The sequence below is a fragment of the Myripristis murdjan genome, chromosome 1 (assembly GCF_902150065.1).
Source record: "Myripristis murdjan chromosome 1, fMyrMur1.1, whole genome shotgun sequence".
In the NCBI taxonomy this organism is placed as follows: Eukaryota; Metazoa; Chordata; class Actinopteri; order Holocentriformes; family Holocentridae; genus Myripristis; species Myripristis murdjan.
In genome coordinates this window covers 23,438,449-23,452,727 of record NC_043980.1, presented here as the reverse complement: position 1 = coordinate 23,452,727, position 14,279 = coordinate 23,438,449, and the positions used below count along the sequence as shown (strand labels likewise).

At 41.3% G+C, this 14,279-nt stretch overlaps 1 protein-coding gene across 2 annotated transcripts in view; it reads right to left on the bottom strand.

Annotated features, from left to right (window-relative positions):
- Nucleotides 1–14,279, bottom strand: part of znf827 (zinc finger protein 827) — a 66,375-nt gene extending 52,096 nt beyond the window's left edge. For both annotated transcript variants that reach the window (XM_030048267.1, XM_030048257.1), the window contains exon 1: nt 14,036–14,279. In XM_030048267.1, coding sequence (XP_029904127.1) covers nt 14,036–14,078 — 43 coding nt within the window. In that variant the 5' untranslated portion in view covers nt 14,079–14,279. The remainder of the gene's footprint in view (nt 1–14,035) is intronic.

Genomic DNA, 14,279 nt, shown 5'->3' with positions numbered 1-14,279 from the left:
GTTTGGTATAATGTTATTAGTTTGACAGTTCAGTCTGTAGTGATCACACCATGCTGTCCCCTGTAGTCAAAAGCAAAAGAAAAGAGAGTGTTCTGCCTTCAAACTGTAGGTTGAGAAACCTAGGTTTTGTCATCAACCAGTGGTTTGTAACATGCTGCAGACAACCACGGAATAAAAAGGAACGAGGGAAAAAGTTGACAAATTATGGGGAAAACCTGTTCATCTAGTAAAATGTTACAAGTTCAACTAACAAAAATTCAGATGAATCCCTATCCTACTCTGCTTCACAGCCTTCCCCAGTCAGCTGGTCTTCGTTATGGCTCATTGACTCAGCTGCATAGATGACAGGGAAAAGTTTGAAGGGCTGCATGAGTTGAGTCTTAACTTTCCTGGTCAATATGATGGATCTTTTGAATAAAAAAAGAGAGGTCCTGGCACATTTTTAACTAAAAAATTCATAAATCCACAGCTGAAATGAGCTGGCTGAAACAAGGTTGCACAATTATTATTATGTGGTCGTATCACGATTTTAGTCTCTACAGTAATCACGTAATATTGGGATACTGCAATATTAAAAGCTTTTGTTTCATTTAAGAACACCTACCGTAGTCGAAAATCAGCAAATCATTGCCCTTAAATGTAAAAAAAAAAAAAAAAAAAAAAAAAACTGCAATGTTTCACAAATCATTGAGATGAATGATTAATGATTGTGATCACATCTCACAGAATAATCAGGATCTTCATTTTAGCGATAATTGTGCAGCTCAAGCTTAAAAGAATCATATACTGCATTACCCAACTAATGAGACTAATTGACAAGTGAGAACAGGCTAATGTTCTCTGTCATTGTTCCAAAAAAATATTTTTTCAGCGTCAAATTGTTTGAATCACTTATTTCACATGAGCCTGACAAATCCTATCTATTCAAAAAAAAAAAAAAAAAACAGAAAAGAAAAAATCATCCAAGTGATAAATTCATTTGCAATGTTATAACAATAAGAAAACACCACTGGGCACTCTGCTGAAAATAAGTTGTACTGATTGATGAATCTGCACATTTTGCTTGGTCAATATCCACAAAAGCAAAACTGGGCTGATATGAACAACCAGACTCAGACAGCATAGTGTAACTATGAGACCAGCACAGGTTATAATGTGGATGGGTTGTGAGCAAAGGCTCTCTGGCTCTCTATTCTGTGCCAGGCTCTTTTGGCTTCATCTACATTTTTATACAATGTGTGACAGAAACTGTGCATTTCACTCTTACGTTTCAGGTCATCACTTCCTGTACCCAGAGAAGATTTCCTACCAGTGACCAAACTCAACACCAAAATGTATTTTGGGCAATTATTTTGAATCTATGGGATCTAAACTGTGATGAGGGGATTTTCTTCTCTACTGCATTCTGTCTTTGTGATTTAGGCTGATAAGAGTGGTGTATTTCCACATATAGGTCTTTCCTATGTACGTCCTACAGACGTACATAGTAAAATAAACTTCTGCAAGAGGCTGTTGCATCATGTAAATTGATTTTTAAAACTAAATCACTATATTTGATCTAGGGTTTTTTTTTTTTTTTTTTTTTTTAAAGAAAATTGGGCTTTTCAACTTACTGAAGTACTTTTTGGTAAGGAAAGAAGAGGGAGACAGAGTGGAGAAATCGCTGGCAGGATCCAACCGTAATAGTGCTCTGAAGACGTTGCAGAACTTACTCCAGGTACTCAGAGACTAAATATGTGCATAAAATCTTTAAAAAACAGAACCACCTGAGCACACTGGTATTCTTGCATTCAACAGACCTTCATCTGTGTGTTCCTGACATTACAGAATCATTTTAGCACCTGGATGAAGGTCTGCTGACTGAAACACTGGCTGTCTTAGCCCCAAAGCAAGATGAAGCTGCAAGAATACCAGCATGATCAAATGGCTTGTGTTTAAGGATTTAATCATAAGCCAGTATAGTTTAACACGCTGTTATAGCGATGGGTAACTTCCCCAATCCAAAGGCCCAAGAAGCTAAAATTAAAATAACTACTTTTTATACATAAACAAAAAATGCTACTGTTTTAACATAGGTTTAATCACATTACAAATAACACTGTAACAACTCCAATTTATAAAACAGCACTTGTGCACTTATTGTATTTAGACCTCCACGCTAATTTATGGAAGCTTTTCTGTAAATGGAACCAGTATTAATAAGGGGAAAAAAGCAAGAGAAGAAATTCACATGATGTTCCCATTCCTTTAAGGTCCCATTTTGCTGGGACCTTAAAGGTAGCTGTCATCCAGCCAGTCTGCAAACATATGGGCTTGATGTTTCTGGCTCTTGTTGGGCATCTCATGTGTTTGCAGTAATTGTTGGTGCCATTTCAAATCAACCAACTCAGTCCAACACTCTTAAAAATCACGGACAAAGGTTTATGGTACTGTTTTATCTTTTTTAACGTAAGGACATTATTGTGTTCATGCCATAATAAAAAGCCTTCCACTATTCACTTAGTAACTCAAAATAGCCACCACAATGTGCAATCCACACAGCCATCCGAGTTGCCATTTCCTGACTAACTCTGAGGTGGCATCCAATCTGACTTGGTGGAAGAAAGCACAACAGAAAACAGTAGAACACCAGTGCCAGAGCAGGGAGGCAAAGATAACCAGCTTATTATTAAGTGAGAAATAGGTTCGACCAGAAACTTTTCCCCCTCTAGCACTGTCCAAGCCAAGGCCTATCAAATGTCCCGAGTCGACATTTTATTGGCCCCAGGCAACTGGGCAGTCCTTACTGTCAAACTCTGTGCCAAATTTTATAGTTTATTATTAACGGCTTTTCCTTTGCTTGCATGATTCTGGTTAAGATGCTTTTCACTAAATCTGACTGACAGGCGCTGGTAGATCATCTCATTATAGTCATGTGAAAAGCATATCTCATGCCCAACAAGCCTGGCCACACCTGCCCTTATCTTTAATGGCACATCAATTTACAGCTCCATAGTGAATCAATTCAGAAAAATAAGTGGAAACTGTGACTTAACAGACAGATAATTTTCTAGGGATAAGGGTATTTTGTGGTTTTGAACTGAAAGCACTACTATAATTTAAAGCATATTTTAATGTCAAAGGTCAAACATACTATGCTTCCACAAAGTTAGACTCCTACTCGTCAGTACAGTGCATCTATGCTTTACATCAAAACTGAGGTCTTGCTTTTCTTGCTTGTAATTTCTGAGAGTTGTTCATGTTCGTGAAGACTGGTGGGGCCATTCTATCTCATAGGAATAGCATACAGTATGTGGGTGGCATTCTCCTTTGTGAAACTGAATACAGGCAAGCACATGCAGCACACTTTAAAGGACCACATATAGTCAGAAAAAAATGTTTGGAGATGCTACATGGAGATGAACAGGCCAAACAAAATTATGCCAATGGGAAATCTGAGCTCACAATGGCAGCAAAACCTATTTCTTTGTTCATGTAAATGCTCAATGATGGATTGCTTATCTGTACTTGGAGGCATTACATTTTGATTGACATAGCCACATCAAAATGTGTTGTCTACACAATAGTCTCTTAGTTTGTGTTTACCACAGACTGGCATGCTAGCAAATCCAAAAGAAAGCACAGTGACACCCAGTTTATTACAGCAATTATGGTTATATGACTACAATCATATTTTCATCACTACTTCTTTATTTTTCATTGCCCTTTCCTCAAATACTGAGTAATTGGTTGCTGCCATTGAGCATTACGCTAGCAGTCACCAACGCAATGCGACCCCCACTGTTCAATTCGTTTAACACCCTCCCATACTTGCTTTATATATCACAGGAACCTGTGATGAACTAAGCTCAGATTACCATTTCATGTGGTCTTACTTAGAAAAGCTGTTAATTATAAGCCACTTGAAATACAAGACAAATCCCATCAATTTTCTGTTTCTGGTCAACAAAGTAACCCCATTCACCAAAACGTGAATATCAGACCACCATTCTCAAGAAAAAAACATTACATTCTTTGAAACAAGTGCTAAAAGAACAGGCCATCACCCTGCTGCGTAGTTTTCTGGCATACTGAGGCTGCTCGCAGAGGTGATTGTGTGTCTGTAGAAGAGAAGTGAGAGAGAGTAGGAGGGTGGAAGGTGGGAGTGTGTACAGCGTCCATGTATTGTTTGTAAATCACCCTACTGGCAAAGGGACACTCAACCGTTCTATAGCAGCCAGTCAACCCGCAGATACAAAGCAAGGTCCAGTGGGACGTAGGGCTAGAGTGAGAGGTAATTTTGTATGCACACGCATGTAAGGGGACAGTGTGTATGTATGAGCGAAAAAGGCAATGTCTGTTTGAGATACTTAGAAAGGACAGAAGGAGAGAATGAGGAGGAGAGCAGGCAAAGAGAAAGAGGGAGTGAATCTTGAGAATTGAGAGGGAAAAAAAGATGGCTTTTTTATGGTGGTATTGGGTTGACGGCTGTTTGGCAGAGGCGCCCAAGGCAGTGCCTGCTTGGATTTTAGCCTGTCACTTAGGACAGGGACACTAATCAGGATTGGTCCCGGTCCCTTCCCCAGGAAAGGGGGAGCAGTTTCAGGCCATTATAAAAAAAAAGGGAGAAAGAGGGAGCGAGCGAGAGAGAGAGAAGAATTGCCGTGGCACAGCAGGAAATGCTAACCGCTAACCTCATTTACATGCAGGTCCAGGGAGAACGGGGGGAGAGCTTATTCCGTTTCCAATCTCCATGTTAAATGCTGGCCAGGGCAGCTGATGGGAATGAGAGGCATTGTTCGCCCCATGCTGCTCTTTCCCTCTCTGCTACACCAATACCTGCCTTGCTTTTCTCAAGGTAAAAAAAGACACATTGCCTCAGTAATTTCAATCTCGACCTGAAAGCTATATGAACCTGATATGTGATGTATGCAGCTGTTTACTTTGCGCAGACAGTGTGCTATAGCCAACCCTTATAGGTCTATCTGTTCTGTCATAACCAGGTTGTGACCTGAGGCTGCCGCATTCAAAGCCATCCTTCACCCACTGAGTCTGTTCTGTGGCATAATGATTGCTATGACAACCATCACTTAAAGCCATGGGTAGGTGGAGGAGAGATGTCAGGTTCTTGTCTACTCTTCTGATGATCTCATTTCTGGCTGGCAGGTACAACAAGGTCAAACCACTGAAACTGGAAAAGTGGCTGCTTGCTACATGCAAATGACAGAACTGAGTTTCCAAACAATTACACTGCCCGGTCCAAATCGACATAGAGCTAAGCTCTGAGAATCACAGGGTGGAAAAAAAAATCAGGAGTGTAAGAGAGAATGAGATGTAGAGGGAGGGATGGCTGTCTTTGGCCAGCTATGAGCACAAAGTCTGGCTGTGTGTGCCAAACGAGGTTTTTAAACGGTTTTTCTGGGAGGATTTGCACTAATCTAGAAAACCTTCTGGAGGAAGTGCAAATACATCTGCCGCTGACCACTCCCCTGTAGAGTACGAGGGATTAATGACATGGCAATCTGAACCAACATGGCCCCCATTCAAAACACTCATGGGGAGAGGGAACACACAGGCAATCATGGGCTGAGCCATCTGATTCAGTTCTCTTCAGAATATCTGCCTTTGATTTTTTTTTTAGAGGCTATTCTGCTATTTGGTCCATCTTCATTTGTTTCTACTGATGGCTGCTACAGTTTGCAGGGGGACCTGGGGGCACCTAAAGCTACAGGACTCCTCACCCAGAACAAAATATCCAGTGATGAACTAATCTCATTAGCATCACAAGGGCAAAATCAAGTGACCAAATGCCCTTGTTTAAATGACGAAAGGATGAAACCTGAGCCTCCATCTCTTTTAATGCACTATGAGATGTTAGGCCTACATTGTGCAAATGGGGAAGCCTTTTCTGCAGTGCACAAGGCTGAATTAGTGTCAGACCCTCACCTGCATTTTTTGCATCATAAATAACTTCACACTGCACTGACAATGGCTTTCACAGAAATGACTTTACATCAATGAATTTAACTTATCTGGATTTTTGTCCCGCAGCCAAAAGACTTTCACTCTCTTTTTAGAGGTGATATATTGTTTCCCTGGAGAGCTGTCACTGCCTTATGGTCATACTATTCTGTGGCTATACCCTATTCACTTCTCTGCAGTTTTAATCTCCCTATAAAACTGATCCTATGTCCCAAAAAGCTGCAGACACACAGCTGTTAGCCCGGATAGTTAAACACATTAGCCTGTGCCTTGCTCTTGACTGCTTGAATGTGCAATGTGGAAACACTTCCACACCAGGAGAAAAGAGGGGTTCGCCTGGCTAGTGCACGAAAGGCTAACAAGAGCCAGGCTGTGCTTGAGCAAAAATGTGTGTGTATATGTGTAAGAGGCCTCCTGCCCTCTTCTAACCACACAGGAAGTGAGGTCATCTCATAGCACTGCGCCGTGCAGAGTGCATTCAGTGAGGGCGACAAAGATCAACGTGTTGGCCAGGAGCCATTCCAAGCCCCCTAGCAACGTGTACATACATTGATAAATGACATAGAATTGTCAGTTCAGTAAGAAGCTTTTGGGACAGACCGGGGCAATCAAATGCAATGACCATAGCAGAATCCAAAGTAACTCTCACACACAAAAGAAAAAAAAATGATATGCCAACCTAAGCAAAAAATTTCCCCTGATTTCATGCACTAGTTAGACATGTTCCACATGCTCCAAAATTTCTTCACAGCCCACAGGCAAGACTCTTTCTTCTGAGACAATTGAGGAAGCTCTTTAATTCTCTACAATGTAATTTCAATGTCTTTTTAGGAATGAAACGTGAGACAGAGTCCAACAATAAATCACATCCCTGTTTAGAGCAGGCGTCTGGCACGACTGGCCGACTTCAGCTCCCCAGACCACTACCTCCTCCGCCGCCTCCTCCTCCTCCTCTTCTCTCATGCTCTCCATCCCTCATGCCTGTTAAAGGCTTGTCCTGCAGGGCCTGGATGCACTTGTGTGGTACAACAACAGAGAAACCGCCCAAAGCTCTTAACAGCTCTTCCTCTCCACTTCCTCCCTCCCTCCATCTCCACTGCTACCACCACCACCAGCTCCTCTCTCCCTCTCCACTCTGCTCTGTCTTTCCCAGCTGCACCGGCGAGCTGTTCCGTATGAACTGCTGCCAGCTGAAAGCCTGCTACTCCTGTGAGATTGCTATTACTCAGTGCAAGCAGGGCGCTGCGTAGCCAAAGGGCTGCTCTCCGAGCTGTAGATCTCCATGTTGTGACTTGTCAACACGGGAAAAATCGTTACCAAGGCTGAGGCACCTCCATTCCACACAGAGGGGGTTCTGATTGAGACCAGGCAGACAGGCAGGTACTGTAATGGAGGTATCAGGACAACTGCACTGTTGCCTGATTTTGTCACAGCAGACTCTATCCTCACAGACAGTGCTGTGAAGTGATTAGGCAAAATAATTAAGAGAAAAAAAAAGTGTATTTCTAGGGTGAATTTCAACTTTGAGGGGGAAAATAATTTGTAATGCTGGACATTTTTTTTACATATGAAATTCTTTTGTTTTCCTTACCTGAAAACTGTATTAAAATCTTTAAAAAGTCAACTGGGGTAACAAAATTAAGTTTTGCATTAATTATGAAATTACACTGTGGCGTAGAGCACTAAACTTATTTTGCAAAGATGGACAGCAGATAACTGTCTCAGCACAAATTGGATACAGCTGGGTTAATGGCTACAAAGTCAGTTGATTACATGCCCTTTCTACCTGAGCAGGTAACAATGGTAAATGACTGTAATAGTCAGTCAAATCTATACATTATAAATACTTAGTTAAGCATCTTACTTAAGCATTATTTATTTCTTTATGTATTTATTTTGCTTCTGACACCAAGATAGTAAGCAAACTAAAAAATTCACCTATTCATATTTGACCACTAGATGCTATGCAGCTCACACGCACATATGAAGACTAAAAACATTAAGTGAGCAAGTCTGCATAAAAAGAAATGTTTTTGTTGCAAAACAAGTAATTATTCAGATCCCCCTACAGTGACCTCAAAGATTTTCTTATTATTCTTTGAAATGCAGACATTGGTTTACACTGCAAATAAGAGCGGTAACTAGCAACTGAAACAGGCACAGCTGTGCATCCTCACCCTCGTTCTCCCAATGCATGCATGAATCTCATTTGAACGGGCTTGGAACTTGTGGAAATAATCATTCTTATTTTTTGAGATGTGTGTTTTCAGAGGTTAGAAATTTGTATGGGGCAATAGTGGGTCTAAACGGGGCCCTTAAATAACAAGTGGATATGATAATTACAATGTTTGTTGGTGAGGGGGATTTCCTAAGTCACTGCTAGATTCAGTGCGCTGCTCTAAAGGTTAGAGAAACAGTCTTGTGACTGGAAGGTTTTCGGTTTGAAACCCTGGACAGGCTGAAAATATCCGAGGAGGGAAAGTGACTGAGCAAAGCCTTCCTCTCCTACAACAACTACTAGAAATATGCTGTTGAAAAATGCACTTAACCCCAAACTGCACCAATGGAGTTGTACAGTAGCCAACGTTGGAAGACAGGGGTCGTGCTTGGCAGCTCCCAGATGAGAATGTCTACTTTCACGCTAACCATTAAACTATATGAATTTGAAGCATGGTGTCTCTTCACATTAATCCATGAGCTTTGATCAAACCTTACGTGGGTAAGTATGAAGTAAAAAGAAAAAATTAGCTAGGTCACTTAATAAAACTAATTACTGAGCATGCACCTGCACCTCTTTGCTCCATCAGCTGACAACTTTATAATTTAGCCCATTTTTCTCTTTCTGATGGTCAAGCAAGTTGTCTGGAAAACATGTCACAACAGATGTGACATGTTGCGTGTTGCATGAGGAAAATGGGAACACATCAATTATTGAAATGCAGCATAAAAAACGTTATTGTGAAGTATCTTATCATATGCATTCTAATTAAAGGTAGCACGCTACCTCACTAAAAGCTTTGATTCTTGACAACAAACACTTAGGTACTTATCACTGGCAAGCAGAAGACCACCCTGCATGTGTTCTCGGTTGTGCATCAGAGCAAGTGAGGTAACATTTGGGTGTATAGGTACTGATCCAAGCCCCAAGTCTTTGCTATATCTTTAAAAACATTGACATTAAAACTTACTCAGCTAACTTTTTTTCTTTTTTAACAGAGCTTAAATGCTTCCAATTTCAATCAATTCAATTATCTATGAAGTCAGAGATCGACTGACTGAGTCCAGTTTTGCCACTGATCATAAATGCATGCTATATTCAGCATGCATGAGGTCTCTATGTTCTCCATGTCACTATATGGCAAGAAGCATTCACCACCTTTTCCTCTGCCCTTTAATTCATCTCTAAGTGAAAGCCTGTGTATCATTATTCGCTTGAGCTCCACTCGGCCGACACCGCCAGAGCGCCCAAGCCCCATCAACTTGAGGGGGACGTGGCGGTTGTGGGGCGGGGGATTCTTGGCAGAAATTCCCCACAAATTTGATGCCAAGAGCGAAATGGAAACCTCCTCTCATTTTCCTTTCCCCTTAATCCAATGTTTTCAAGCCCCAGCCCCGCCAAGGTCATTATAATCATAGCAAGTGGAAGGGAGCCAGTGACCCGCCATTACGGTAAGGTAGAGAGCCACCCAGACAGTCAACCACTGGCTGGTGAGAGGGAGCAGTATTCACTGTAGAAAGGCTAAAAATCCCTTCATTTCAAATGTAGATAACCAGAGGAGAAAAGACCACAAGACAAGGCTCCCTCCCAAAACACTTCAGGTTTTGCCCTTTATGATGTGGTCGTCCTCCAACTATATTTTTAGCAAACCCACACAGTAGCATTAAGACTTTTGTAGGGCTGCCCCCGAATAATCGACCAAGTGTTAGTCGATGAGAGGATTCGTAGTCGACCAAGTTTTCACTGCTACTCGCAGAAAAAAATACAAGCAACTTCAAACTCCTCTCAGAAGGTGCACCTTGTCGTTAGTAAGACTAGGTCAGTGTGGCTGGACCATGTGTGAAATGCTAGAAGGCTTTTAATTTGATATGACGGACACAGGAAGTGGTGACACTCGCTCACACAGGGACAGACACTCTGGTTTACACAGCAGGTCCCCGTGGCTTTTAGACTATGCTGGGTAGTGGGTCCAGAGTGAGGGATCATTTCAAGAATCTGAAGGCTCATTATAAATTATTATGTTGGTGAAACAGGTTCGTAAGTTTTGGGATGTTATTCTGTACCCAAAATATAACTAAATATATTTTTGGGCCAATATATCATAAACTTGCAACAACAAGGAAACAATCACTTGAATTTAAAGCTACTAGTCAACTATGAAAATCTTTGTTTGGGGGAAGTCCTAGAATTTTGAGTAAATGCAGTGATGACAACGGGTGAAGAATTTTTTTTTTTTTTTTTGAAAAAATTATTTTTTTGGCATTTCTGCTTTATTTGACAGTCACAGTAGAGATAGACAGGAAAGGCAGGGGAGAGAGAGGGGATCGGGACTGAGCCCCGGTACATGGTACGCACTCTTAGCCGGTGAGCCACCGGGGCACCCAAGAAATTTTAAAGTTGATTATTCATGTCTTATCTCTGATATATCTGATGTAACAGCCAAAAATAACACAGACCACCTATGTTATGTTGGATTAGTCTAACTTTGTATGTCATTTTTGTGAAATCAAAAACCATTAGGTATAAAATATTACAAGGATGCTATGTGCAATTAAACCAGCCCTACCTTGTAAGACTGAGTAATAAGGCAACAGAATTACACCAACAATAACGCACACCAAGGTCATAAAGAATGGCAGTTTTCATTGTGGCACCAAAGGTCATGTTTACTTGTCAGAGTGAAGGCGCCATACTGTACTGTGACCTCCATAGCAGGCTTATGCACCCACACACACACACACACACACACACACACACACAAACACACACACACACACACGTGTTGTGTGTTCACATTCACATGTGCGTGCACGCACACTTGCGTATGGTCTCCTCCCACAAGGTATGCCATAGACAACTTGCTAAGACAGTACACACTCTTGGCTACACAACCCATATATCTGGGTCTGTGCTAAGATAAAGCACCTCTAGCATTAAAGCCAGTGTATTAGCTTGCCCTTTTCCACCACAGATGAAGAGATTTGAAGCTCGATATTGTGCTCCTTGGCTGGCACACTACCAAGGTGTTGTTGGCTGAATAATGAAAACACACAGACTGACAGCAAATGGCATGCGGTGACACTTCCATTCTAAAGTGGGAAGATCCAAAACAAAGCGCAAAAAGCTTTTGACAAATTCATGCTTCTCAGTGACAGTTTGTTGACTGAAGAGGGAAACAACTTCTAAATCAGAAAAAAAAAAGATTTGTGTAGGAAGAGAGTTACGGCTTCAGTACAGTGTCTGCACAGAGGTACATGATTTCAGAAATGGATTTTTCTGTTGCAAGTTCAATACAGAGCAGCTTAATTGCATCTGTGACATGGGCCAACTCCGCTCATTATGCAAAAAACAAAACAAAACAACAAAAAAAGGTGAACATTTGACTTTATGTTTGACTGATCGAGACTGTATAGAAAAGCTGCAGTGAACAATGTGTTTTTCACTTCTGGATTTGATTCCTTGTGATATACAAAACAAAACCTCATGCATTTTCATTCACAAGGCTAAATTATCCTGTCCACCTCTTTTCAGATGTAATACAAGCATACAAACCATAACAAAACTGTTTTAGCCTGTTCATGCTTTTACATGTGAAACCAATAAAGTCTGTCCTTTGTATATTTTAGACATTATAAAGCAGGGCTTGTTTTCCGTAATAGCCAGTTGTGAAGGTTTAGCTTTAGGGGACATTTTGTTATTGGAATGGACATTCAATTACTACTACCCTAGGTGGGCAACTCAATGACTGAGACACATTTTTCTGTTATACAAATACACCCAGCTTCTTTCATTTCTGCTGTATTTTCAGACATCTGACCCATGACAGAAAAATATCTTAGAAATCAGAAATTTTGCCTATTAAATGGATAGCAAGTCATAAAATCCTACTCAATGAGTTGGTCCAATTACCAAAACTAGAAGCTTACTTATTAAAGTTGTCTGTAGGCCTATCATGAGCCGTGAGCCTAAAGCATCAAGGATAAATGCTTTTACAAAAGAAATCCCAAATCGTGTAGTTGAACTCATCACTGTGTGTGTAACAAGTGAAAACTCAAGAAAACGGACGCAGCTTTCAATTCAGTATTCAGTTCATCATAACATGATGCACTCGGTTAAATGCATCTTTTGGTAAACAATGAGGGAAACATATTCACTGGATGAGCATCCTAACAGTAGCCTCAATATGGACGGTGTTTATAAGAAAGCCTGCAAAGGGCCAGATCATGACCCTGCTCTGTGCAGTCCAACCAAGTGGCTAACATACTCCGTCAGTAGCATATCAGTGAGGGCTTACTGTCCAAATATCACTCTCTCTCGCTCACACACACACACACCCTCTCCCTCTCACTCTCACCCAGTCTCCACCTCTATGCATCCAAGCCAACAGCTGCAATTTCCCAAGTTCAACCTTGGGTCAAACACCTGAGCGACAGATCAGTGAATATTAAAACAAACAAACAACTATTTTTTTCCTATCTTGTGTAAAGCTGTAAGAATTAATCTGTGGATGTGGGCCACATTTGAAAATAAGTCTCTCCAAGGGTCAGAATTTTGAAACAAGAAATATGACAAATGCAGCTCTTTTAAAGTACTTTCTCAAACAGTTTCACATAAAAAAATGTCAAAACTGCAGAGACAACTGAAAGTGCCTTTTGATCACAGCTAGTTATGCTTAATAGTTGGCATAGTCTGACATTTAAGAAATGAAGAAGATAGTGTCATATGATAAATGTATAAAGTCGGTGTTGATTTAAGATAAATCACTCAATTATTGGTGACATTTGCATATCAATATGACTCATTAAGCTGTTTGCTTGTGCATGTATAGCGCACAAATGTTCTTCAAGAGCAAATAAAAAAAATGTCACACTTGGGTAATTCCTTAAATAATCGTTGTCATTGCACACATCCACCTAAGCAATCCTCTAGCGGCTGGAGTGTGTTATTGCAGCTTTTCATTATTTGGACTGATAAAAGCACAATACGAACATCCAAGCTACGTAGGGTCAAATGTACAAAAGTAAACCGACCTCCCCTGCAAAATCCACTAGAGGGGAATTATAATTGGTGGCAGCAGAAGCACAATGTCTTTTTCTCAAACGTAGGAATAAATTATTGTCATTTCCCTTTTCTAACCGCGTTATTGATCGTAGTCTGTCTGCAATGAATGGCTGCAAAGGGAAGGGGGAAAAAACCCTGAACTTCAGGTGACCGACCATGGCTCTGGCATTGCCTGCATGCAGACTGGGAGGGGTAGAAAAATACCTTTGCTTGAAAAAAAATCTCTCCACACTTTTTAAAGTCGACGACAAACAAGCGCGAACATTTCGGTTCCGTGATTTGGAGCAAAACTGTTAGGCGAAAGTTAGACGTTTATTGCCGGGGAAATGAAGTTTACCGAGCGTTGCTAGATAGCGCTATTGCTAACTAGGAACACTAGGGCATGGGTAGCCAGAGTCTGGCTTGTCTGATCCGACTGACCCTTCATTTTATTGCGGCCAGACTCCCAGATCCTCCCCCTTCTACCCGAAAAGCGACCTAGCTGAGGCGGACAGATAACCGAAAACGCTCGGCCGTTATTTCTCACAGACAACCGACACATATGCCAACTGACCGCAACCTTTAGAGGAACTGGACCTTTATCGATTATACTCTTAATAAAGCCACGTATCATTTATTCACTCACTGGCTAGCTAACGTTACCCATCGCCAACAACATGGCTGCCTCGCTCGGACCTAAAAAGGGAGAAATAACCTACGCCGAGTCTTTTGTCTGTTTCACCTCTTTAACCCTAAACTACTGCGCAAAACACACGGAGAGCCGTTAAAATTGCACAAATCGAGTGAACGACTTACGTGAAGGCAGGCGCTTGGGTTGCTCCTGCTTCCTCCTTGGCATTTTCCCCCCTTTTTAATCACATTCTCGTCCTTGTTTAGGGATAAGAAGAAAAAAGGTTTTTTCCCATTGAGACTGGAGGCGCCAGTGATGGCAGGGACTTGGTCGTGCACCTGGCTTTGCTCGGTTTAAAGTGTATTGTTGGGGAATGGGAACACAGGCGGAGGAGGTGCCGCTGTTGTTGTTGCCGTGTCTTGACTATGG